This window comes from Haliotis rufescens, unplaced genomic scaffold, assembly GCF_023055435.1.
Source record: "Haliotis rufescens isolate VD_foot unplaced genomic scaffold, xgHalRufe1.0.p SCAF_19, whole genome shotgun sequence".
Taxonomy (NCBI): Eukaryota; Metazoa; Mollusca; class Gastropoda; order Lepetellida; family Haliotidae; genus Haliotis; species Haliotis rufescens.
This window is the reverse complement of record NW_025963879.1, coordinates 9,281,807-9,301,506: the sequence shown is the minus strand read 5'-3', so window position 1 is coordinate 9,301,506 and position 19,700 is coordinate 9,281,807. Positions and strand designations below refer to the sequence as shown.

The 19,700-nt window shown below is 39.3% G+C and overlaps 1 protein-coding gene across 1 annotated transcript in view; it reads left to right on the top strand.

The window, feature by feature from the left end:
- LOC124113322 (phosphatidylinositol glycan anchor biosynthesis class U protein-like) overlaps positions 1–19,700 on the top strand; it is a 126,794-nt gene that overhangs the window by 31,640 nt on the left and 75,454 nt on the right. Inside the window, exons 7-9 of the mRNA XM_046473604.2 lie at positions 4,567–4,664; positions 14,716–14,873; positions 15,404–15,547. Of these exons, the coding sequence (XP_046329560.1) occupies positions 4,567–4,664; positions 14,716–14,873; positions 15,404–15,547 (400 nt within the window). The remainder of the gene's footprint in view (positions 1–4,566; positions 4,665–14,715; positions 14,874–15,403; positions 15,548–19,700) is intronic.

Genomic DNA, 19,700 nt, shown 5'->3' with positions numbered 1-19,700 from the left:
GTTCAGCACTGGGAAAGCTCGCTGAGAAAGCTGTGGCCGCACTTCCCGGTATAATAGGGAGTATTGTTTCCTGGCTATTGAATTTATTAGCTAAGACCACCACTTGGCTTAGTCAAAACTTGTGGGGGTTGATCGTAGTCATTGCAGGGCTGTTGTACGTATTCACTAAGAACTATTTAACCAAATCATGAGTAAACCAGCCGCGACTCCACCAACTAAAGCGCTGTTTTTTCATAGATATGTTGTTGATTTTTAGCCTCAATATGCGGTGGCACTTGTGCGTTAGTAGATGGTTGTGCGTTAGTAGATGTTTGAATGATAGTTGGTGTTTGCGGCTTGACTATTCTCTTTTCGCCCGTGATTGTTTGCGTTATTAATTTGACGTTAATATCTGAATTTATACCTGGTTTAACAATTTTATTATTATAACCTATCACTTGACCGATCTTAAGTTCCATATTACTCGGAGACATGTATAGTCCCGGTGCATAAACAAAGTCCACTTTGGAGTGAGCGTACTTTAATGCATCTTGAAAACGCTTTATAGACGATGGTATGTCAACTGGTGAATTAATGACATCCTCCACGTTTGAGACAAACTGTTTTTGCGCATCGAGCGCCGCCCCAGTACCGATGATTCCTGTTCGTGTTTGCGATTGCGCTCCGAGAATTGCCCATACATAAGTTCTTATCGATTCATTAACTCTTACAAATCCGGGGTTAGTAAAATTATTTTCCGATGTAAAACACCAACCTGTACATATAGGATACTTAAGTGTAACACTCCATATTATAAATAATGGTTGATGCATCAGGCCCTGGAACACTAAGAAAATGTAATACAATTGCGCTTTCCAATCTCAGGGACACAGAAGGATTTGATAAACCCGGTTACAATGGTAAGTTATACGCTTTACACTTACACGATAATGTATACAAGCGGAAAGAAGTCACATTCACGGGTAATCTAGAAGATTTAAGCGATGTCGACGTTAGTAGACTCATTAAAAACACTTCGTACAATATTATTCTCAACGGTGAGAATAAATGGACTATGGTCGAAGCAAACATCGAGTGGCTACTGAATATCGTCATTACCCCACCTTATGTGATGATGGGTAAGGGACATAATTTAACTAAGATAATAAATAGTGGCATCGTACTCGCGGCTTATATCCCGTCAAAACGAAAAAGTGTGTTAGTCACTCCCCTGCCAGAAAACCCAGGTCATATGATATATAGTCGTCCGGCCTTAAAAAATGTTACTTTAAATTTGGTTACTGAATCCGATGATATTAAAGATAACTTGAGTGCAATACCTAATATTTCTACGCTTATTATTGAAGTCTTGTTCGGAGATGCACCGGAAAATGCCTTCGAAATATTACCAGGTCTATCGATTAAATGGCTCAAGAAACACGAGCGTCGACGTTGCAGTATTATTCATATCGGAGCATCGCCCGTTGCAACCCTTGAGGGGGTCCAAATTATTAAAAGTGACAGCATTTCTCTTTCTAAGATATTCTTGCCGTATAATATACATTTGATAAGGTTGATGTATAGTCTCAAAACATTTAAGCAAGACCAATTAAAGACTGTGAGTTTATATCCAGCGCTCGATGAAGCATTTGAAAAGATGGAAACTGTTGATGGATTTCGATTACATCAAATAAGCGACATAAAACATCGAATAGAGAAGGATATGGAGTTGAGACTAAGATTGTATAAAAAGTATCGCAGAGCCGTGAATGCTCTGGACGGAGTTGACACAGCTCTTGTAGTATCTGGCATGGGACTCGGTGTAGCGGGTATTGGTTTACTATCAACTATAATCGCCGCGCCTATCGTGCTCGGCATGGAAATAACCGCTGGAGTCTCGGGACTGGCAGGAATAGCGATAAAATTCATTTCTCGTAAGTTACAAAAGAAAGCATTAAAACACGATAGTATTCGGATACTCGCCGAAGCAAAGTTGAACAGCATTGAGGATCATATTTCGACAGCAATGGCCGATTGTAAGATATCCGAGGATGAGTTTCGTTTAATGCTGTGGGAACTCACCAAACACAACGAAATGAAGCAGGAGATTCGATCAAAATCTCATAAGACCAGTGGTATAAGGGAAGACGAGAAAAAAAAGTTCATAGAACAGGGGAGGCAACAAGCGCGTCAATTATTCTGTGCCAAAACCAAAGAACTGGTTGGAGATTAAAAATAGATTGCTTACTATCGTTTGATCACATTTAGACAAATGCTTACATAAATATATATAATAATGGAGAAAGCTATTAAATGGAGAGAATTACCACAAGGTTTTTATTATATCAGTGATGTCAAACAAACCAAATACGGTTATCAATTGTTTCTTATCAATTTACAAGAAGAGTGTAGTTATATAGTCTGGTCTCCTAGTAAAATGAATGAAGAACTTAATAAAAATGTTGAATATCGCTTTATCGATAAAAATAATGAAGAATATTTTTATTACCATTTAGGCTCATCTAAAGCAATGATTGGACCCAGGTATTGGTGAGCTGGAGTCAATTTAACTGAATCTCATGACTATCGTTAAATCGCATAATCATTTTGGCATAAAAAATGCCACCTTTAGTAGCAGTATAGGTATATGAATCCGGCTCCAGTGGAAGTGAGCCAGAACCATCATTACCTATAAAAATTTATATCATAGACTCCAGGTGGTGGTGAGCTGGAGCCAATTTAGCTGAATCTTATGACTATCGTTGAATCGCATAGTCATTTACGCATAAAAAATTCCATCTGTAGTAGCAGTATAGGTATATGCATCTGGCTCCAGTGGAAGTGAGCCAGAACCATCATTACCTATACACTTATGGAGAGGGAAGATAATACTTTTAGACAATTGATCTGGAAAACTACCTCTGCATAGAATGTTGTTAAAAAGAACTAGAAGATGTGGAATTAAAACATCACTGCCATACTTTATCATCTCTGGTAAAATACCATCAGGACCAGCTGCTTTACCATATTTGAGGGAATCTATCAAACTGTCAACACCCTCATCGTTACACACATTACAATTCATGCTATTTACTGGATGCTCTGTAATAACAGCTTTGCAGAACGCAACAAAATCCCCATCAGTTACATTATCAGTAATATTCAAAACAGTTTTAAAGTAATTAATCCTCTGAGAAACACCAATACTGGGTGCTGTTACGGGTGGCTTCCGTAGGTGAAATTTCAGTTCGGACCAAAATATTTTTGAATTTCTCTTATCACTACAGGAGTTAAGAATATTTACAATAGCAGATTCTTTAAATACATCCTTTTTTTGCTGGCATATTTCTCTGAATCTATTGCGGACTACATGAAAGTTCTTTAAAGTATCTATATCTCCACTAATTCTAAACATGTCTAACTGTTTGTATTTGTAGCGTTTCATATTTTCACATTCTGCATCAAACCACGGCGAAGAAGCACACCTGCTAATGTTAGTGTTACGACTGTTGCTTACAGCCATACCACTGTCCTCAGCACACTCTTGAATTATAGATGTCAAATGTTCAGCTTTTTGAGAAGATGTAGAACACTGAGATATATCTCCAACTGGCATCTCAAGTAATCTGTGTTTCAAAGATACACAAAAAAGTTCTGAGAGCGCCATATATATTTCGGTATTGAAACACTTTTTTCTATTTGATCTGCAGGTTATATCACATTAGGTCTACACTTAAGACTACAAGTAACTGGGAAATGGTCTGATTCAGTACGTGTCTGAACAGTAAAGTCTGATAATGAATAAAATAAATCAGTTGAAGCAACAATATAGTCCACAAAGCTGGCCCCAGTGTTTGCAAAACACGTGAATGATCCATGTGCATCGCTGGTAAAACGCCCATTTAGAAAGTGAATCCCATATGTGCAACAGAAAGCGATAAGCTGTTTTCCAAAGTCATTAACGTAAGCGTCTCTCGATTTCCTTAGAATTGAGAAGACGTCACTTTCATAGTTCATGTCACGTAAACATGGAATGTAATCAATATCGTCATCACATAATATATAGTCAGGCAATAAACCAATGCGTGCGTTAAAGTCTCCTGCCATCATAACATGAACGTCTGGGTAATCTCTTAGCATTTCTAGTAAACAGTACTCTAAATAATCAATACCTTTGAGTCCTCGGGTATCTGTCACCAAAGAGCTATTATCAGGGTGAATGTAAACAAAGCACACAAGAATATCCTTCTGAACATCAATGAAACTTGAATCTAACACAAGAAATGTACAGTCACTAAATGAAGTGTTCACGTGTTTTATCACATTAGTTAATGTTTTCCTCACTAAGACAGCCACGCCGTCTCTATTGTTGATTTACAAATCTTGATCTTTTTATGAAATATGATTGAGAGTGTGATCATTCAGTATTGTATGGTGTTGCTTCTGAAAAACATTAGTTTACATTTGCCTTACTTACGAATCCTAAACCTAGGAATATAAAACTTGCCAAAAATGTAAAGGTCAGTAGTGTTAACACTGCTGTTTGTGCTTGATATAAGATGACACTATCTAAATGTTGTGTTTCAGGCAATGAGATACTGTGCTCCCTGTTCCTGGCACTGGCAGCCTACCAGTCCCTGTACCCTTTTGTCTACATTGTGCCTGTTGCACTTTTATTTTATAAAGTAGGTGTGTCACAATGACTTCCATACACATTTCAAGATGATTGATTTTGATTTCACTTGTTTCCTTGAAGTGAAATATTAATTATGTAATCTAGGAGGTAAACATATTTTATCCAGTGGTGCTAAATCTAACATGGAACTGAACATGGTGACAGCAATATGAGGTTTCAAATTGTGTGGATCATTGCTCATGATATCAATCACTGGATTGTCTGGTTCAGACTTGATTATTTACAGTCCACAGTCATATAGCTGGAATATTGCTGGGTGCGGCGTTAAACAACATACAAACAAACAAAAACATAAAAGTGTGGGTTTTTTCATCTCAGGCTGCATAAGGTTCTAAGTAGTCATTATCTGAGCATTATCACTAACACCCGAGTCTGTTGCTTGGGTCTGCTCATTGGGTCTGTCCACTGCAATATAGGGTGGACAGGTAAATCTTTGTTGATCATTCAAAGTTGAAGTTGTGGTGTTTTCCTGATTGGTTAGGTTTAAATCTTAGTGTTGTGCTTTTAAATCCTCTGCTTTCACCACTACATTTTCACTCACACTACACTCTGCACTGGGAAGGTGACAAGCCAAGTCATTTAAAGATTAGTAGTTAAAGTTATTATTGACTTCTATATGTCAGTATGATATATAAATCACTGTAGGTAAATAAATGTCTCATTAATAGTATTTTAACAGGTTGCATATACTAGTGTTTGTTGTGAGTGTACACTAGTACATTAGTGTACACTAGTATATGTATGTGTACACTAGTATATGTGTGTGTACACTTGTATATATGTGTGTACACTAGTATATGTGAGTATACACTTGTACATATATGTATATATGTGTACAATAGTATATGTATGTGTACACTAGTATATGTATATGTGTACACTAGTATATATGTGTGTGTACACTAGTATATGTGTGGTACCCTGGTATATGTATGTGTACACTAGTATATGTGTGTGTACACAAGTATATGTGTGGTACACTAGTATATGTGAGTATACACTTGTACATATATGTATTTATGTGTACAATAGTATATGTATGTGTACACTAGTATATGTATATGTGTACACTAGTATATATGTGTGTGTACACTAGTATATGTGTGGTACCCTGGTATATGTATGTGTACACTAGTATATGTGTGTGTACACAAGTATATGTGTGTGTACACAAGTATATGTGTGGTACACTAGTATATGTGTGTGTATATTAGTATATGTGTGTGTACACAAGTATATATGTGTGTACACAAGTATATGTGTGGTACACTGGTATATGTATGTCTACACTAGTATATGTGTGTGTACACAAGTGTATGTGTGGTACACTAGTATATGTGTATGTACCTAGTATATATGTATGTGTACACTAGTATATGTGTGTGTACACTAGTATATGTGTGTGTACACTAGTATATGTATGTGTACACAAGTGTATGTGTGTGTACACTGGTATATGTATGTGTACACTAGTATATGTGTATGTACAGAAGTGTATGTGTGTGTACACTGGTATATGTGTGTGTACACTAGTATATGTGTGGTACAGTAGTATATGTGTGGTACACTGGTATATGTATGTGTACACTAGTATATGTGTGTGTACACTAGTATATGTGTGTACACAAGTGTATGTGTGTGTACACTGGTATATGTATGTGTACACTAGTATATGTGTATGTACAGAAGTGTATGTGTGTGTACACTAGTATATATGTGTGTACACTGGTATATGTATGTGTACACTAGTATATGTGTGTATAAGCTAGTATATGTTCAATTTTATTTTTTTATATTCAGTTCGGTTTATTTTTCGTAAGTGTAGGCCATCGGCCCATAGTTACATTTGTATTACAATGGACGTGATGTACACAGCAGTTATTGTTGTGACAATAATGTACTACGAAGTGACATCGCCTTATAGATATAGATAGCTAGATGTTTAATTTATTTACAATCAGTTGTAGACAAAATGGTATTAAGTTTTTGTTTGATCACACAGCTAAGATACAACTCTGTACCAAACGATACCTTGAATAGAGAATAAGAGAAAGATTTACTACCCTTTTCCAGAAGACTATGCCACTCCTGTTCATAACTACATTTCAGACGTGACATAAATTCTGTCAAAAACGAATGAGGATGACTTTTACACTGGTTTTCCCATACAGAGCCAAAACCCAAACTGAACAATAAAGATTTACATTTTGAGACACAATTAATTTTACCATTACTTTCTGCCTGAAGCCTCATATAATAACATTTCTTTGGAAAGCGACAATCGGACATACTCAATAACCTTATCCAATAACCAATAACTCTTTAGTATGCATAAAGATATAATGGATACCGCCCACATTCACCTCGAACCATGTTGTTGGGTGTTGACGATTTGACACCTAGAAAGTGCTTGCTTGCCAATGTATGTATGGTTTCCATTTCATCATTCCGGTGTAGACCCCAGACTTCGGAACCATAGAGCAAAATTGGGACTATTTCCATATCAAATATTTTATGTCGAAGAGGATGTAATTTTATCAATGACTTTAAAATTCCAAACATTGCTTTTTTTCCCCTGTAAACCAGCATTAGAGAAAAGACTTGACCAGGACAGGCTTCTCGTAAAAGTAACGCCCAAATATTTATGGGAAGACACACACTCCCACTTTAGACCTTTATAGTACCAGATCTCTTTTCTTGACAACACTCGACCTTTCTTAATAACAACCACCTTGGTTTTATCCAAATTTACATCTAGATGATAATCATTACAATACTTTTCTAGAACATCAATACGCTTCTTAAGTCCACCTATAGTATCTGCGATTAAAATAATATCATCTGCAAATAATGTTTAGATTTAACACTGGCCTTAACAGCTGTATAAATAGACTGTATAGCTTTTATCATTTTGCCAGAGACACCTTTATTGACTAGTACTGACCATAATTTCATCCTGTTTACACTGTCAAAGGCTTTTGCAAAATCGACAAACAAACCATATACCCTACCCTTACGCTTACTGATATATCTCTGGATATACACTGTAATGTAAAGATATTATCTATGGTGGAGTAATCATGACGAAAACCAGCCTGGGACTCAGCAATTTTACCATAGACCTCACACTAAGACGTGATCCTTCTGTTAAAAATAGAAACATACAACTTTCTCAGTGCACTAAGGACTGATATACCTCTATAGTTGTTATGTTATGTATCGGAACAATAATTCCCAAAGACCAAGATTCAGGAAAGTATGCACTATCGAACAACTTATTAAACAGCACTGTAAGATACAGGACAAAAATATCATTCGCATATTTAAAAAAATCTGAAATGAGGTGGTTATTTCCTGCGGATTTATCAAATTTCAAAGAGTTGATGGCACATAGCACCTCCTCTTGTGAAATGGGGGAGTCCAGAATATAGCAACTCATATCATCATGACTATCATTAATAGTCATATCGGTGATAACCATATCTTCATCTGTTGGATTGTCAAACACATCTTTAAAATGATCGACCAATTGTTCTAGTGATATGTTAGGTACATGAGTTGCCGCACTCTGAGATAATCCTCGTATGGTAGACCAGAAACATTTACTATTTGGAAGACTAGATAAAACCTTTTTACTCATATATTCATTATAACTTTTCTTTTTATCAAGTAATAAACTTGTATAAGTATTTCTTGATTTTAAATAACTAAATAAGGTGCTATCATTCTTAAGATGTCTATATATTCACCTCTCTCTCTCTCCCATCTGTAGTGCTGACACACACTGTCAAACCAGAGTTGAAGAATAAAGTCAAACCACACTTGGTTTGTCTGTTATTACACCAGCTTGATCCTGGCAGATTGACATATAAACAGCAAATAAGAAAGTCTTTCTCAAGATTAAATACACATTTATCTAAAAGTAAAAATATAGCATTGTCTGCAATTCTGGACCATTTCACATAGACACTGATGAATTTTTTCACAATCAAGGTTAAACCTCCCGAGAATCATCCTCTGTCAGCTGTTTTAAGGCTGTAGGCTGTAAAGTTGTGGAATATCTGGTCATAAGGAAAGTCAATTGTCCATGTCTCTATTACTCAAACAAGGTCTGCATTAGATAAAAAGTTTATAAAGATTACGTCAGAAACTTTATTTACCAAACCAGATATATTCCAGAAGAGAAGTTTACTAGATAATAATTGTTTTGGACATCGACGAGAATTTGCTTGGACTGGACCACACCCCTATTTGCCAGCACTGGACGTGTTATGACCAGCTTGCTCAGTATCATCAGATCTCTCACCACTGTATGCAGCATATGCTGCGTCTTGGAGTCAGTAACAATAGGTACGCCATTCTTGAAGTATCCTCGTTTGTTTTGTGCACTTAGTTCTTGTACCTTATTCCACTGTCTCTGTGTTAGATCACTGGCGATTCCATACCCAGAACTTTTAATGTTGCTACGCCGACTAAGGGAACATATTTCCAGTCGATAGGGAGGAATTGGATAATAATTGGCCTTGGCCTCTTTGAATGTGAAGAACGATGCCCAAGTCTGTGTGCTTCGGCAATATCATGTTGACGTATCTCAACGATGTCATCTGTTGTATTACCTGAGTTTAGAATGTCACAAACAACATCTTTACAAACAGTTTTGTTTTAGTATGGTATATTTGTTTAGTATATGTGTGTGTACACCAGTATATGTGTGTGTACGCTAGCAAATGTGTGGTCCACTAGCATACGTATGTGTACACTAGTAAATGTGTGTGTACACTAGTATATGTGTGTGTACAAAACTAAGGAGCAGGCATCAAGCTCTGGTTTTAGGACCGCAGCCTTATGCCCGGATGTTATGGGTAGTTTGGTCACTCATGGTTTTAAAGAAACATTGGAGCCCATCCAGCTCTGGTTTTGGGACTGCAGCCTTATGCCCAGATGTTATGGGTAGTTTGGTCACTCATGGTTTTAAAGAAACATTGGAGCCCATCCAGCTCTGGTTTTGGGACCGCAGCCTTATGCCCGGATGTTATGGGTAGTTTGGTCACTCATGGTTTTAAAGAAACTTTGGAGCCCAAATCTATTCCTCTCTCCCCTCTGAGTATGAGTGAATGGTCTCAATCGCTGACCACAAACATGTCCGTAATGTTTGACAAACGTTTCCAAGCTATATCAAAGGATATATATAAGCTAAAACAACATGCTTCTCTGAAAGATACGACAAGATCTAGATCACATGATTCAGATAGCAAACAAAGGTCCCATTTACATACACGTCACAGGTCAGAAAGTTCACAGGACAAAAGACGCATTGTATCTAGGGAGAGTGGTCACTACAGCCCAGCCCTACCTCACCCGGTGCTTCTCGGGAAAAGAAACATTTATCAGAAGAACACAAGATAAACACCAGACGGGCATATCAACCTTATAATGAGGAAAATCGTGCTAAAGGTTCCCATTACAAAAATCGTGCTCCTTCATCCACAATCACACGTGAGAATCGTGCCTATATCTAGGACAGTTGTGTATCTCCTAGCTATTACAGTTATACAGCAAAATCCTCGTGCAGCTCAAGCCAGGAGTCGTAGCAGAGAGATTTCAATACACCACGTGATACCGTCTCACTACAGTGGCAAGAGGCTGGGGGGTACGACCGAGAGGATTTTACGGGCACTTCTCAGGAGGATGCTAATAGTACTCTCACGTTCAAACCAAACGACTCCTCTTTTAGAGTGATTTTCTATAAAATCCATCAATTGATCCCATCTGTCAAGCCACCAAGCAATGAGACAGAGGATCCGGTGCTTACTGAACGGGCTGGTTATGAAATCCTGTAGAAAAGAGGGAAGGTTTTCATACATTTCCTTATCCTTCATTCACTGAAAATGTGGTCCTAAAAATGAAAGCAGAGTTAAACGCCTCTACCAGTAGAGCCTTCAGGATTCCTTATCCTCACAAAGGGAAACAATGCTATAAAACTCACAATTGTTCGTTCCCCACATCTCCTACCATTGATGATGATTATCTGGTCAGACACCCTAATACTAGGATGAATGTTGAGATGAACAAATTCAAAGAATTTGACACTGTTAATAAGCAGATGATAAACATTAGCATGTATATGAACTGGTTTGCAGCGGACATCAGACATGTACTTGGCCCTGTTAATTGTGAGGAATTTACTGGCCAACCTTGTAACACAAAAGTTGATATGAATTTGGAACAAGTTGGTTTCAATCATAGTGCGCTGGATAACATATTGAAGATGCATGAAGATCCTCAAACTGCGCTGGTATGGATGTCCACACAATTCCTGCTTACTCAACAAAATCATCTTACCTGTATTTAACAGGTTAGACACAATATCTCACATCCACTATGAATCTGTTGATATTGGCGCCCCAGTTCTTCAACGGCAGACTAACCTCTGTGATTGATGAGATTACACGGCACCACCAATCAGAGATTCCAAAACTCTACTATCTCATTGGCTTCTAAGCTTAATGAAAAGCGGTGGGCCGATACCCAGAGAGTCGCATGAATCCACCTAAGCGCGGACATCTTACGTCGGGACGTGAGTCTTTTCGTGCCTCCACTTGGAGTTCATTCCGTTCCAGACCAAGCCGAGGGAGACATGAGTCCCAAAGAAGCAGAGGTTGTGGTCAATCCTATACCAGAGGTAGAGGTAACCACCGGGCGTGACTCCACACCCAAGAATCTTTCAGCCAAATCCTGTCGACCTTGCTATGTTAATGGACCCATTCCAGTATTTTGTTCATCAAGGAATACATTTATGTAGGAGGCCCTTTCACAGGTTGATTGTACACAGCTGTTTACTTGGTTACATACAAGTACACCCCATCCCACCAAAACAGAACACCCACACTATATTTTCAAAAGTCATTGCATGGGAACCAATTCTTTTATTTTTTTAAGCCTAATGGTTAGCATATGACTTCTTAAGTATCTTATACAGCCTGAATTGAAAAATGCAATTGTAAGTACATTAATGAAGATATACCACCAACAAAAAATAAGGGAAATAATGATTTGAAGGTAGCTATTGTTTGGTTTTCAATATTGTAGTACATGTATGGAATCAAGTCACAAACTGCTACAGAAAAGCATGCATTCCATGCTAAAGTTGACTTTTATGCAAGCCCCATGCATTTCACTACCAAAGAATGGGTATAAAAACGTGCGTTAACGGGATTCCATTTGCATTGTTTAGCATTGTGCTGACAACAACCACTCAGAAAAACAACAAAATTACGCAATTATTCAACATTACGAAATAGCATGCCTGTCCGAAAATGAGCGTCTGTGCCATGCGTAACCAATAACTGACAAGACAACTGGATTCAAACAACACACCTACAAAATCGATTCCAGCCAGCAACAGTTACTGCAAGAAGCATCCATGGCCTTTGACGAATATCTTCACAAACCATACATCGTCGCCTCAGATGTGCAGGGATTGACCCAGAAGACCCGCCAGACATCCGATTTTGACAGGAAACCACCGTCAAGCACGTCTACAGTGGTGCAGACAGCGTCTACGCTGGACAGCCATGCAGTGAGGACTAGTTCTATTCACTGACGAGTCTCGTTTTCACCTCAGCCACAGCGATGGACGGATTCGAGTGGACCGATGTCGAGGTGAACGTTACGTCAATCATTGTGTCATGGAAGAAGATCGGTTCGGGGGCGGCAATGTTATGGTATGGGGTGGAATTACAGCAAGACAGAGGACCCGTTTGATAGCGGTAGAGGGAAATCTCAATGGACAGTGCTACTGCGACGAGATCATCGGCCCTGTTCTACCGTTTTTGCGTCGTCATGGCCCAGGCATTACCTTTCAACATGACAATGCCTGGCCTCATATTGCTGGACTTGTTCAGGATTCTCTTCAACAAAACAACGTGAATGCAGTCATCCCCTGGCTGGCTTGCTCCCCTAATCTCTCACCAGTCAAGCACATGTGGGATGGGATGGATCAGCGCCTTTGACGTCAACCATGTGTTCCACAGACATTCCAGGAACCTCGAAACATGCTCCAGCAGATATCCCACAGGACTTTGTGCGACGCCTGGTCTATTCCCATCTTCCCGAGGCAAGAGAGTTAACTGACTGTTATAAAAGTCCAGTTTCCACCCTTGCCGAACTAGGCTGGTATTATGGAGTTACATTTTGGCTGGACTAACGAGTCTATGCATTGTCCAATCAAAATCGCGCACCACAATCGAAATCCTGTTCGTAAACTGTCGTGCAGATTTCGATCGATTGCAGGATTTGCAAAACATGTGCACCGCCAACTTGTTGTCAGCAGATAATTTCCAAATCTTTTCATGTTTTTAATCAAGGTGCTCATGTGATTTGATACATTTCAAGATGTAAGATCCGTTTTATCACAATATAGATCTTGATTATCGATCAGATTGTCCTGACCGGGCGCCACCATTTTGTGTGAAGCAAACACAAGTGATACGAGAGGTGGAATCTTGATTGATCCATAGGAGAGGCTTAGAAGGGACATAACTGGTAATAGCCACTAGTGGCGCTACGATCGACGCCAGTAATTCCAGCCTAGTTAGGCAAGGGTGGAAACTGGACTTTAAGTCAGTATGGCAAATTAAACAGTACCCAGACACCACTTTAATGGATATGGGATGGTTGTCCTCGATATGGGACTAGACTAGGCTACAAAAAATACACTCATTGGTCCTCATTTGTAAATACAAGATAGGGCATTAGGATCTGGTCAATTATAATGGTGGGTAAGGGGGCCAGTGAAATTGTTCTTAGGACCGTATCATTTTTTGCTGCCCCCCACCATCCACACCAATTTTATGTAACATTTGTTCATGGCACACCCAAATACATGTATTATTGATAGAAAATATTAAGAATCTGTTAAAAAGAATTTTAGCAATAGCTTCATTGACATAGAGACCGTGTAGATCCGTGGTAGAATAGGTCTTCAGGAACTCATGCTTGCCATAAAAGGCGACTATGCTTGTTGTAAGAGGCGACTAACGGGATCGGGTGGTCAGGCTCGCTGACGTGGTTGATGCATGTAATTGCTCGTGATGTCAATCACTGGATTGTTTGGTCCAGACTCGATTATTTACAGACCGCCGTCATATAGCTGGAATATTGCTGAGTGCAGCATTAAAAAACAAATAAACAAACAAACAAATCATTGGCATAGAGCTAATTGATATGACCTATAATACAAATGTATTTTTTTTGTCTCTATGACATAATTGATAAAAAACATAAGACCACCATGGAAACGTGTTCAGGACATGGACCTGGTCCAGAGTGGAGTGGTCTAGAGCCCACATTGTAGTTATCAGTAAAAGCATCGCAGCAAACTTTTGCGTGATGTTCTCTTTCATCAGGACTATGCTCCGGTTCACCCCAATCATATTGTGATGGCTGCTGTACAGGAATGTGGATAAGAGCTTCTACCCCATCCACCTTATTTACCAGATTTGGCTCAGTGATTACCAAGAGTTTTCAAATTTGTAAAAAAAATAATCCCAGTTCTGAAGAGAGATTTGAGGATTCCCAAGAATAGGTTGTTGGTGTGTGGGGCTCACGGACAGATCAGGATTTGACCTTCTGCAAAACAGGAACTGACTTGCTTGGAGAGATGGAACAGTGTATGGAACTGCAATGGAACTTTGACCCTCCTCATAGCTAGTTATGGGTAGTGTATCAATGTGTGACTTAATGAACATGCTACGAGCATGCTGAGGATGTCTTCTTTGCTCTTGTATGACCTTTCTAATCTGATATTATATTTCACAAATATTCAGGTGAGCTACAGAGCCTTGTTGCTTTGTTCTTGTTACAGTGATTTATGCAACTGATGGATTAATAAAAATTGTAGAACGGTTATCTACAGTCTTTTAATAATGCGAATGTAAAGGCTCTACTTTGATATGAAATTAAAGAAATATTTGGTCAGTATTGTTGTTATGTACCACACTAGTGATCATAACTGTCAACTTTCAATCTACTATTTACAGAGAGCCTACCCAAACGCCACCTGTTATACATCAGCGGAGGCAGTGGGCAGCTATCTGTACACTAGTGCCTGCTTCCTCATCTTCATCTTGCTACTCATTGGAGTCTCATATGGCCTGGAAAATTCCTGGGACTTCCTGTACTCAACATATGGATTCATGTAGGTTGAGTACTCAGCAGCAAAAGTAGATAAGGTGTTGACCATCTTTGCAGAAGAGTGAGAGCAGTGACATGCTGTGTTTTCATCTTTTGATCTGAAAATTGTGCATTGCATTTCATTGAGGTAGAAAATGTTCATAAGCATGCTTTTCAATATAATTTATGGAAGGACAAATACTTGATGTTTTATGTTTTTTTATGAAAAATATCCTCTGGTAAATTGGTAGAACTAACACAATTTCACTATTTTGTTACAATTGTGTTCTCACTATAACACCTGCTGCACACTAAGTGTTTATTAGTGAAATTAAATGTAAAGATAACTTGTATCTGATATCTTGTACTTGGACTAATTCTATCCCAGAATCCCCACAGGGACAGAGTCAGTTCCACTTGGTTGGTTCCATGTTGCTTCAGATAGAAGTTTCATCTTTGAGAGCTGAAAAAAACTGCTGATTCAAAGCCTGATAGGCTTCGAACTACTATGTAGTTGCTGTAGATGCTGTATGTACATGTGTTCATGTGTTTCAGCCTGACTGTCCCTGATCTCAGCCCCAATATTGGAGTTTTCTGGTATTTCTTCACTGAGATGTTTGAGCATTTCCGGAACTTCTTCATATGCGTTTTCCAGATCAATGCTGTTGTATATACTGTGCCTCTTGCAGTCAAACTCAGGTCAGTCAGCAGCAAGTATCTAGTCTTATGCAGTTGTTGTTTTGCGAGTATTTGCTATTCAGTGAGATAAGCCCCCACTCTATGAACTCACACAAAGTGAAAGTCAATTCTTATAAAAAAAATTGTCACTATTTATCATATAGGATGTAGGCCTAGATCTATACACAATTTGATTTAGTATGTGTGACTTCATGTTTACACTGACAGGCATACAACAACCAGTTGTAACCAGCAATACAACAAACAGCTCATGATAAACATGAAGGTAGAGATTGTAAAAATGTGTCAAATAGATACAAAGGTAAATACAAAGATTGCTGTAGACTGTCACTGTACTCCAGACATGGTCTAATAACATGCTTTCCAAAATAAGACAAACCAAAGCAGCACTTAAAAAACTGGAGACCAATTTCACTTTTAAATGTCTCCTATAAGATAGCATCAGCAACAATAGCAAATAGAATTAAAAATGTCCTGCCAACAATAATTAATGAGGATTGAATAGGTTTTATGTCAAAACGATACATAGAAGAGTACACTAGATTAGTTTTTTATGGACTTTACTGAATGCATGGAAATCCCAGGATTGTTATTACTTATAGATTTTGAAAAAGCGTTTGATTCAGTAGATTAGGATTTATCAAAGGACCTTTGACTTTTTTAACTTTGGACCTTCAGTTAAGCACTGGATAACAACCTTCTATCCTGATATGAAATCTTGTGTTTTTGCTTCAGATTTTTTTAAAGTAACAAGAGGATGTAGACAAGGTGACCTTTTATCTCCTTATATATTCGAGTTATGTACTGAAATTTTGTCAATAATGCTATGCACTAATAAAAATATAAACAGAATAAGTATTGATGAGATAGAATATCTAATTTCCCAATTCGCAGACAATACATCTCTCATATTAGATGGAACTGAAAAATGTTTCCGAAACACAATGATAGCTCTTTAAACATATGCGTCTTTTTCAGGCCTAAATATTAACACAAGCAAAATGCAAGTGTTGTGGATAGGCTCACAACTCTTCTCTGATAAAACTATTTGCAAAAGTTGGAATTTAGATTGATCAAGAATGTTTTTCTCTTCTCGGTATTATTTTTGCTCAGAATTTGGCAGAAATGGCGGAAAGAAATTACAAAAACAAACATGAGCATTTCTTATTAAATGCAATGTTTTCATACTTACCTGACGCGGGGGCACGGGTGGTCATCTAAGGTGCCGCATTTTGCTGTGCAGAGTTGCGCCCTTGGGCACGTCGGAAACCTATGATTGTGGATTCGAATCCTGGTTTGCCCCGATTATGTTTCTAGGTTTGTCAGTACCATACCTTACTCGTGGATTTCACCGAAGTGGTAAACGTCTAAGACCTGCATCTCTTTGGGCTTTCCTCCCACATTAAGCTGACACGCCCTGATATAACTGGAATACTGTTAAAAATGGCGTTAAACACAACTCATTCACTCACCCCCTCACTTACCTGACGCTACACAGTGCTTTAGCTTCCCTACGTTATACAGACAGACAGAATGGTGGTCTGAAGGTAGAGAGAACAGAGGGTAAAAGCAATTCCCTGTCCGTCTCAAAAAGAGGGGGTAAAATAGGACCAAAACTTTACTAGGTACAGATAGAACATTACCTAGCAACCCAAGAGGAACAGCATAAGAGATGGTCCTACCTTGGCAAGAGGCGTCAGCAGGGCCAGTGGGGACGCAGACAGCCTCGTTCCTCGGAAATGGCACAGTCAACGGCGTCGGGGGTTTGTTCAGCTGCGAGGCCAGTACAAGTGGTCCAAAGCTATGCGTAACCTTGACATACTCCACAGAAATGTTGCGAAGATAATGGCTGGCAAAGACAGCAGTAGATGACCAGAAGCACCCCTCCATGATGGACCGGACAGAGGCGTTAGCATGGAGGGCCAGCAAAGAGGACAGGGCACGAATCTCATGTGGATTGGAGGCTGTTGATGGTGGTAAGTCAGCTTGACGATAAGCCTTCAGGATAGCGGACTGTATTACAAGAGATCTCAGCAGAGATTGTCTGGAAAGAGGGTGGAAGGGATCTTCATCAACAGGAGGGTAGACATTGGCAAATCCATAGAGTAGAAAGGGTAATGCTCCTTGCGGAATCTCAGGACTTGAATAGACAGCTGGACAGGCAGTGTTGTAAAAGCAGTGTCTAATGAGCTGGCCACATCAGTGACCAACTGGTCACGTGGGAGGACAACTTCTCCAGACTCCGAAACTTTGTGTTCCACCTTGGGGGAGGCGCCTTGCCCAGGCAAGGCACAAGGGAGATGCTCCACAAGCCAAGCAAGTGTATCTGCAGGAGTGAGAGACTTGGTCGAGATGCTTCGTTATAGTCTGGTACAAAATGTTGATCATCATCCGAAGGAAGACGAGGTGATGTAAGGGCACCAGACGACAAAGGGCACTGAGTGGCGATGGTCGGAGATTAACAGTATGAGACGAAAAAGCGTCCTGGCGACTTGGCGGCGACTGATGGAGCTAACGATGGTCCGGCGAAAGCTGGCGACGATCAAGCAATAGCTGGCGAGTGCTGGTGACGGTCTGGCGATAGGGCAGACAGAGAAGAATATATGAGGAGTAGGGGCCAAGAGGGATAACTCGTGGATGCCGAGGCACAGGCTTTAAGTCTGTTTAAACTGTTTCTTCGTTCCAATACTGTCTGTTTGTATAAGGTAGGGAAGCTAAAGCACTGTGTAGCGTCAAGTAAGGTAAAACTATAAAAATCATCATGGACTCTTGGTTAGCACGTGACCTGACCCCATTAGGTAGAATTACTGTACTAAAAAGTCTTATTTTACCAAAACTAACCCACCTTTTCTTAACCCTACCTAATCCAAGTGAAAGATTTATGAAAGAAACCCTGTGCTTTTCATTTTATATGGAAAAGTAAACCAGACAAAATCAGTAAAATCTTATGCAGAGGGAGATATGAGAGTGTCTGATATTTAAAATACAATCAGTGTTTGTTCCATCACAGCCACACTCTAAACTTACCATTTTTTTAATAGTATAACACCAACACAAACTGATATTCTGTGAAATACCAATTCTATATTTCGGAAAGGGTTATTGATATTAGGACCAATATATTCAGGATAGATGTTCTGTATGCATGGGGAAGCTTAGTAGAAAAAAAGGTAATTCTATCAAAGAGGAAAAAGATAAATTATCACAACCGTTATGGCAAAATACAAATATAAGAATAGGTAACACTCCGGTATATTATCAACATTACTACCCAAGAGGACAGCCCTATCACACACCTCCCACGTGACCATAGAAGTGATGATGTCACAGATCAGCACATTACTGCTGTCACTCACAGAAGCAGGACCTGTGTTTTTTAACTCTCATAAACTTGTTCAACCCTTGTGTGTTTAAGGACTTTTCCGGTTTTGTATCTTCATATATTTCATAGGATTTACGCCATAGCATAATTATTTGACACCTGTTGGTGCGGTTTTCACCACAGTAATATCAGGTGTCCTGTTGTTTCAAGTAGCCATCCTTAATATTTTACGTGGCCATGTGATACCGTGACTTGTGTTCTGTATTCTTTTCTGTTGCCTGGTACTTCATCATTGAAGTATTCTTGCAATTATATTGTTTTTAAAGTGTTGTTGGGTGTTCTCATAAACTTGTTTTTCATAAACCTACATGGCTGAGAAAAAAGATTATAGCACACATAATCAGGGGGAAACGCATTGTGATTACACTCTGCTTCATTGCAAATAACATGCCATCTTGTAACAAGTGCCGATGTTACAAATCAGCGTGGGATCCCCATTCCCTGTGCCTAAATTGTACGTCCCTGTGCTCCCAGTCTACATGCTGTAAAGACTGGCCCCCACAGCTTTTGGCGGGTATCCCCAGGTATCTCATAATCAAAAGACCCAGCAGGCCCATAAACGAAAGCAGAAAATGTCGCACATATTGGAGCCTGTTACTCCTGGCTACATCGCCTGTCATCCTGGTTCATTGCCTGTAGGCACTGCTGTTCATTGCCTGTAGACATTAGGGCTGGGACGAGTCCAACTTTACTACCCGGGTACCCACACCCCTATTACCCGACCCTACCCGGGTACCCGCTGTTGGTGTCAAGAGATGGGTACAAAATGTC